Source organism: Pelobates fuscus, chromosome 5, assembly GCF_036172605.1.
Source record: "Pelobates fuscus isolate aPelFus1 chromosome 5, aPelFus1.pri, whole genome shotgun sequence".
Lineage (NCBI taxonomy): Eukaryota > Metazoa > Chordata > Amphibia > Anura > Pelobatidae > Pelobates > Pelobates fuscus.
In genome coordinates, this window is record NC_086321.1 from 329,616,283 (window position 1) to 329,625,045 (window position 8,763).

General features: G+C 42.8%; 1 protein-coding gene across 13 annotated transcripts in view; it reads right to left on the bottom strand.

Annotated features, from left to right (window-relative positions):
• Positions 1 to 8,544, bottom strand: part of PTPRT (protein tyrosine phosphatase receptor type T) — a 262,100-nt gene extending 253,556 nt beyond the window's left edge. For 6 of the 13 annotated variants that reach the window (XM_063455671.1, XM_063455669.1, XM_063455672.1 and 3 more), the window contains exon 1: positions 8,085 to 8,544. In XM_063455671.1, the coding sequence (XP_063311741.1) occupies positions 8,085 to 8,157 (73 nt within the window). In that variant the 5' untranslated portion in view covers positions 8,158 to 8,544. The remainder of the gene's footprint in view (positions 1 to 8,084) is intronic. The other 7 variants (XM_063455680.1, XM_063455679.1, XM_063455673.1 and 4 more) reach the window with 2 other exon arrangements.
• Between the last annotated feature and the right edge of the window lie 219 nt (positions 8,545 to 8,763).

The window sequence follows — 8,763 nt, forward strand, 5'->3', positions numbered from 1 at the left end:
AAGTGTTACAGGAACAATGGGTAGATGAGGACCCTGCTCAAACGAGCTTATGTATGATTGTCTTTGGATCTGTATAAGAGCCTGATGCATGAACTTAAATCTGTATGCCAGTCCTAGAGCAATGAATCTTTACACCTCTGTGCCAACTGAAAAATAGCTTGGCGATACCAGTCTGTAATCAGTATGCCCATTTGCCAGAACTAGAGGCATCATTTTCTCCCCTTAGCAATCGCTCTTTTTCACAGGGAATAGCTCTAATCCTCAGTCCACAGATTGCGGTCACAGGCTGTGCCCCCACGTGACGCACTAAACGTTTGTTAGATTTACAAAGCGAGAGCGGGGCGAGTTATACGAGATCCTTAATTGAAAGATTTTATCTACTTAAAAAGAAGCGGGTTTAAAAACCCACATTTACATGTGGAGCTGTGTGCTGGCAGTGCCCCCTGATGGCTTGCTCTAGTACTACACCAAGTCCTGTTGGATCCTTGCCTGTGACAGAGGTGCCCAAAACCTTTTGTCTGCCAAAAAGGCTACCGTTCAGATTTTGTAGAAGTTGAAATCGAGGAAGCCTGGTATTGCTATTCTTACTAAAATGGCATACAGGGGACAATCTGTGGTGTGTTGTATGTAGAAAAGAAACATGGAATGCATGTATTTTCAGTCTTGAAATAGATATGTGGTGAGTAGATATTCACAGAGCAATTAGGAATATAGCAAATATTAGAAAATATGTTGAGAGTACTTATCAGGGTATGGTTTTGCGGGCTCCTACATACAAAATTAGGTGGAAAAGAAAAACCTTTGTCTCTGCAACACTAAATAGGATCCCATTTTTTTTTCAGGAACTTAAAATAGTTCTATTACATTTGAGGATCCCATAACAACAGAATCTTCATGTAAAGCTTTTTTTTCCAACTCTGTTAGAATTTCTATAAGCCACATCCTACCATTTTGAAGTCTAATGGGTACAGTTATCATCTCAAGTGATGTGTCTATGGACTCCTATTGGCAAACATAAGATCATTATGTAAGATTCTACGGTCTTGTAGGATCTTCCATAAGTCCCAATTTGTACAAAAGATGGTTCATAGCTGGTAATCCCACCAGGAGCTGAAGAATAATGTCAGAGGAAACATGGTAGCACCAAGTATGGGAAACTTAAAGAGCATATATCTCACTAGCTGCACTCCCTCTGGCCATTACCACACAAGCGGACATGTAACCCTCGGGGGGCGTAATTACAGTGCTATTTTAATAACATATTGGTCATGCGTTGCTTGTCAGGGCTTTTCAAGATTATCTAGTTTTCAAATGGACTCTGGTAAGGAGCAGTTATAAAGAAAGTTAGAAAGATCAATACTAGGAGTTAGATGGATTTATATGGAGCTATAGGAGTTATAGGGAGGGTTATATGGAGTAATAGGAGGATTTATAGGGAGGGTTATATGGAGTAGTAGGAGGAGTTATAAGAGCGGTTATATGGAGCAAACGAGGAGTTATAGGGAGCAGGTATGTGGAGCAATAGGAGGAGTTATAGGAAGGATTATACAGAGCAATAGGGAGGGCTATATGGAGCAATAGGAGGAGTTATAGGAAGGATTATACCGAGCAATAGAAGTTATAGGGAGGGCTATATGGAACAACAGGAGTTATAGGGAGGGTTACATGGAGCAATAGGAGGGGTTACAGAAAGGGTTATATGGATCAATGGGAGGAGTTATAGGGAGAGTTATATGGACCAAAATTAGGAGTTATAGTGATGGTTACATGCAGCATTAGCTTGAGTTATATAGAAAGTTATATGAAGCAATAGGAGGGTTTATAGGGTGGGCTATGTGAAGTAATAGAAGATGTTACAGGAAGGGCTATATAATGAAACAGGAGTTTATAGGGAGGGTTACATGGAGCAACTATTAAGAGAGAGCTATAGAAATCTACCAGTGGATGCATATAGTGCATAAAAAGAGCGAGCCCTGCCACTATGTGCTAGAAATCTATGAAGATCACATCAATATGAGGAATTATAGGGAAGATTAGATAGCGTAATAAGAGGAGTTACAGGAGGGGTTGTATGACGCAGTAGGAGGGGATATGGGGATGTTTTTTTTAGTAAAAGCAATATAAAGCAATATGGAAAAGTTATCTATTGCATTAGAAGGGGTAATAGGGCAGAGCTTCTATTGAGCAATAATAGGGGCTATAGGAAACCGCTGAACTGAGCCCGCTTTACATGATAATCTTTTTCTGTTTATTCAGTATTTCTATGAATATAATAAGGTCCTCTCAATTCTTGCATCCTCAGGCTGCAGACATATATATTTTATAACACCGCACTGCTTTCCCTCCACGCTCGCCTGCCCGGCTGGCGCTCCGCACCTGTCTCATGGGTTACCCCCCTCCAAATACACCAAGTGCGATAATGGAAGCCTAAGAATTAACTCTTTATTCTGACACAGGGTCCTGTCTGAGCATGGCTCCTAACCTGCATCTGTGGTATCTTGGGCAGTGAAAGGGTTCAAATCTGTTCAAAGCCTTACAGGACCCTGTGGGCTGTGTTTGAGATCCCCAGTGAGTCCCTGGCTCTTTGATTTACAATGTTAAGATCTTCCACCATCGTACGCCCTCTCTCTCTCTCTCCCTCTTCGCTCTCTTTTCTTTCAAATTGCTGTTTGTTAAAATTGATCAAATATTTCAAGGTCTGGCAGTGTGTGTGTGTGTTCGCAAGGCAAGGGGAGTGGAGGGGGCTTTAAACCCAGTTTCTGGAAGGCATGTGTTAACTCTTACACGGGGAACCATGTTACAAGCAAATCTTCCCATTCATACATAGGGTATAGAATACCAAGTCTGGCTTTCCAGTTCTTGTTGCACTACATTTCCCAGAATTCTCTAGCAACTTTTGCAGTCCACTGCTCAATGGGTCAAGCTTGAACACCCCTATCGTATACAAATCTCTATATTACCATAGATTAAACTTTAAAAGCACAGAAAATCACTTGTCTGCGAATAGAAAAAAATAAGAAATCATTGTGCAACATGTCTGACACCTGTATACATTCTTTATAAAGACATCTTCACGATTATAAGGTCTTACATCCTAGGGTGTACCTTCCTACATCCGTGTATGCAAAGAAGCTATGTATAAAGACATTTCAGACGTTAATAAATGACTGATCCCATCAGTAGGTCTTCCTGCTGGTGATCCTATTACAGGAACACCTGGACCGATTATGTCTAGAGAAACTTTGTATAAGGTCATTTCACAATCCAATGCATTACTGTCTTTATGCCTATGTGTTGCTCTTTACGATCCTACTGTTAGAAGAATTGCCCACATACTAGTTTGTCCCTTCACATGGGATACCCCATTATAGCAGCAGCCTGTATATAAGAATCTCTTATTTCTAAGATGGTATATTGCTATTAGTGATCAATAATATCAACGTAGAAGCCACCTCTGTATGAGAATATCTGACTTGCCAGTTTCTCTCTTTTTGTGGCTGATCCCATTGCTAGCAGGGTGTCAGTATAAGACAATCTGTCAATTCAATTTCTTGCTTAGTATAAATGAGAGCATCATAGGGACACTCTCTGCATAACATCACCTTATATCCCCTGGTCTTCTAGCACAGTGCTCCCCAACCTTTTTATCGCCGCGGACCAGTAAACATTTGATCATTTTTCCGTGGCCCGCTTGTTTTGATTTAATAAGACAAAAAAAAAAAAAACAGTCACATATATTAAAAAAACACGCAGACACATACATAGTCAGAAAATCACAAACACAGTCACATAAAGACATAGACTCAAAATTGTGTGTATGTGTGTGTGAGCGGTGCAGTGTGTATGTGAGGGTGGCAGTGTGTGTGAGAGTTGCAGTGTGTGTGTGTTTGGGGCGGTGTGTGTATGGGGGGCAGTGTTTGCGGGGCAGTGTGTGTAGTGTGTATATGGGGCAGTGTTTGGGGGCAGTGTGTGTAGTGTGTGTATGGGGCAGTGTTTGTGGGGCAGTGTGTGTAGGGCTGTGTGTGTAGTGTGTGTATGGGGCAGTGTGTGTATGGGGGCAGTGTGTGTATGGGGAGTAAGGAGGGTAGGGAGGCTTTTTTTTATTTATTTAATTAAAAATAATATATTGATGTCCCCCCTCCCTTCTTACCTTTACTGGGAGGAGGGGGGACATTTCTTAGTCCCTGGTGGTCCGGTGGGGATTCCCTGGTGGTCCGGTGGTGGTGAGATGAACTCTAGCCCAGTTACAGGGCTAGAGTTCACTCTCGCGAGATTTGGAGCGTTGCCGTGGTTACCGCGGCAACGCTCCAAATCTCGCGAGAGGAGGACCCGGAGGAGCTGCAGGTAAGAGCTCCCGGGTCCTCTCACTCCCTCCCCTGCCGGCTGTCAGCACAGTGCCTGCAGACCGGGGAGGGAGATCTCTGATCTCCCCTCCGGTCCGCAGGCACATTGCAGGGCTGGCACTTGGGCAATGCCAGCCCTGCATTAGCCGGCAGGCTCGCACACCCCTGGGCGGCCCGGTACCGTTTGATCCACGGACCGGTACCGGTCCGCGGCCCGGGGGTTGGGGAACACTGTTCTAGCAGACCGGCAACGACTACAAACAAAGCCCTGGTATATGGCAGAGCGATTCTTTGTAGACAAGCCATTAGAGTAATCCTTATTACAGGAACATGTGCTATCTATTTTTGTTGACTTACTAAAGGATCACTTGACTTTCATTTATGGTTTTATTTTTTTTTTTATTTTTTAGATTCACTGCTTCCTAGATCCCCCTTTAAATATCCAAATACAGCTAATACTCACCTGTTTTGGCTGTATTAGCTCAATGATGGTTAGCTTTGGCAACCCAGATGTTTCTGAACTACAATTCCCATGATGCTCAGCGTTCATAATGTAGTTCACAAACATTTACAGTACTACAATACTCTGGTATCTCAACATTTTATGGAGATTGCCTTGTGTCCTGATAATCACCCCATACAATGCCCATTTATTTTCAGAACGATTCTATTATTGAACATTTTATTGCCAACCATCAATGGCCAAACCACACACATTCCCAAATGCAAATATGCCTCTCCATGTGGCTTTATCCCAGCCCAGTGCCAGAGAGCTTTGGGGGGCTATTTTCAGAGCAACCATTATGCACCCACAGTGGCTTAAGTGTAGTCTGTAATTCCTCAAGCCAGCACACAATAACAAGCAGAAAAAAAAACTAAATTGTGTTAAGTAGTAAAAGCACTCATTCATTACGGTTATACAATGCAGCACATTAACAATACAACACGCAAAAAATCCTTGTCAATCAACAACGGCTCTTCATACAGCAACGCATGTTTATTATCAGTGGTATCCTACACAAAGCAGCTGTCTCAATCATTGTATAGATACTCTGTCTATCATTAACAAACCTGTATTATCCCTCAGCACCATACAATGTATAAATCTGGGAAACAGCGGAGATTGGTAAAGTGCATTTCCCACGATCCCCTGCTAGTTTAAGGACATCATGTGAAACGTATCTCACAGTTATACGGAGTTAGGACTCTTAGAAATTCTATTGTTCATCCAGTATTTCTGTTCACATACGCAACGCTGAAAATTCAGTACCTATGTTTTCACTTTACCATCAGCGTAGATAACGAGTATCACAACACGAATGACAGGTTACAAGTACTTCCATCATTATAGAGCACAATATTATGTTCAGTATAGTTACTGATTGCTACGCAGTAAATCGTATAAAGCGCCAACAAATTCTGTAGCGCTGTATAATAGGTGAACTAACAGACATGTAATTGCAACAAGACTAGCTGGACGCAAAGTACCAGAGGGTGTTGAGGGCCCTGTTTAACCCCTTAAGGACCAAACTTCTGGAATAAAAGGGAATCATGACATGTCACACATGTCCTGTGTCCTTAAGGGGTTAAACAAGCTTACATTCTAGGTGCAGTAACTCAGTATATTTTGTACAATACACTGTACACATTGTCAGTGTTGAGACACTCAGCAGTAATATAGGAAGCAACATGTCCCCCCTCTCCATTGCTAAAAGTGCAGCGGTTACATTATTGAGATAGCTTCACACATTCTTGGAGTTCTGGTTTCACATGCACGCGTGTGGCTATCCCTGACACACTCCTCAGGATTGCAGGGTATGCAACACAAGTGTGTCTTACACCCCAACCCATTCAACAAAGCACAGAAATAGCCGTACGAGACACATACACATGCATCGCCAGCTGTGATAATACAATACAAAGCTTAGAGCATCAGCCGAGAGCTAACAAGCTTTGCAGCTAAACTGGTCAGCAATCCTTTATAATAGGGCATGGGAAGAGGGAGAGGTGGTGAGGGATGACCTTAATTATTCTCTCTGTAATTTAGCACCCCCTCCTCCCCCCACTGTCCTGGAGAAAACAGTGGCCCTGTCGTATGACCGAGAAGTTGGCATTAAAGTAATCCAGTAAAACATTTTGGCCAGTCCCTGACCTGGCTAAATAACTATCTCTATACCCTTTTTTGTCATCATTTCAACATCACCACTGTCCTTGCACTCAGTCCATTTACAATTCGTCCTTCTGTTGCTAACTTCAGAATTCTGATTGCCTCTTTAACCCAGGTGTGATCAAAAGCTAACCCCACTAACACACACATTGTTGTAGAACTGCAGCTCCCAAGTTGGGAACTCTAACCATTTCCCTCTCTATTACTCTATTACTCTATCCTGACCTTCTCACACCTTGATTTTAGTGTCAATGGAATCCAACAAATCTCCATCTGTTCCCACTATTCCATGCACCCGATTGCACTATTGTTCCAGAGCCAGTGGATGAGAAATTCACCACTTCTCTGGATTTCCATTATTCAATCAGCTTTCTCAAAAAATACTATTTATATATTTATTGTTACGTTTCTTACAACAGAGTTCCTATCTACCGGGTGTTCCTCTTGGTATGTTAGTTCGTAAGCTAATCTAGCGAAGGTTCTCCAATGCCCTGCTGCAATACAAGTCAAATCAATGTTTAATACTTGAACACAGAGTGCTACTAGCACAGGATGCAACACACATTGTTAGCAGAATACACATAGCAGTTAACTGTTTTCCTGCCGCAGACCAGTGTCGTATACCTCAGAGTGAGAAGAAGTCGTGACAGCATGGTTATTATATTTACCCTATATAAATCTGCAGTTCTGTATTCTGGAAAGTAAAAGCATAGATCTATGATTTGCGTTGCCCGATACATGCACACAAACAAACTGTGACTACTCTGTTACCAGTACAGAAAATGCTACAATGAAAATTACCGTACATTGCAACCAAAATATTGAAAACAAGTTATTTTCTGGAAATCTCTGGCAGGTAAATATAACCCTGTCTGAGCCTGTCCTGTAAAACTGCAGTCAGGGAGGTCGCTGTACATTCAGTATAAACCCAGCGCTGTCTGAGCCTGTCCTGATAATATGCGATCAGGGATTCGCTGTACATTAGTTCCAAACCCAGCACTGTCTGAGCCTGTCCTGATAATCTGTGATCAGGGGTTCGGTGTACATTAGATACAAAACCAGCACTGTCTGAGCCTGTCCTGATAACCTGCAGTCAGGGAGTCTCTGTACATTAGATACAAACCCAGCACTGTCTGAGCCTGTCCTGATAATCTGCAGTTAGGGAGTCTCTGTACATTAGTTCCAAACCCGGCACTGTCGAGCCTGTCCTGATAAACTGCAGCCAGGGGGTCACTGTACATTAGATATAAACATAGCACTATCTAAACCTGCCCTGATAACCTGCAGTCAGGGGGTTGCTGTACATTAGACATAAACCCAGCGCGGTCTGAGCCTGTCCTGAAAAGCTACAGTCAGGGAGTCCCTCTACATTAGATACAAACCCAGCTTTTTACGAGTCTGAAATTCTGAAAATATCAGGTGGTTGCTGCACTTTAGTTACAAACCAGGTTTTGAATCTTTAACACTGTTATTGTCCTGACTTTTCCTGGTAGCAAGTGAACTAGTCTAGTGCATTGCATGCAGAAAAGGGAAACAGGACAGGTAAGATATACAAGAGAGGAAAGTTACATTACCTGCAAATACCTCCCCTCCGGCTGCAGGAAAGAGCTGAAGAAGAAAGATAAGCAGACAGGCAGCCTCATTCATTGTAACCTGGAGAGGGAAACCCAAGAGTGCCAGGCTGGCAAATGTCTCAGGGGGGTTAACATCCTATTGGCATGTTTGCAGAGGTAAGTGACAGGGCAGGGTGGCAGAGGGGCAGTAGTGGCAGATGCAGAAGGTGAGCAAGCTACACACACAGCTGCTGTTGCTCAGATGCTGCGCTCCGAACTGAAGTGGCTTTAACTGATCGAGAAAGGATTGAGAGAGAGCGAGAGAGAGAACAGTTTAAAGATTTCCCCGGAGCCCTAATGCCTGCCTCTCTCGCATCCCTCCCCTCCTTCTAGCCAGCCGCCAGCTGCACTCCGAGCCAGAGCACTGGAAGGGTTAAAAGGACAACCAAAAAATACAAAAAAAAAAACCATGATAGGTAAATTACATGTAAGAATTACATTTGCAGTGTAGCAACAGATGGAGTTATATTTTTGCAGCTGTATACAAAGTATTATAGGGATATTATACATGGAGCAAATGAAACCTGAAGATAATGTTTCAGGTTAGACGAGTAATGGAGTAATGTGGGGTAGTGGGAGGTACTATAAGGAGAGTTATATGGAGCAATAGAAGGAGGTATAGGGAGAGTTATATGGAGTA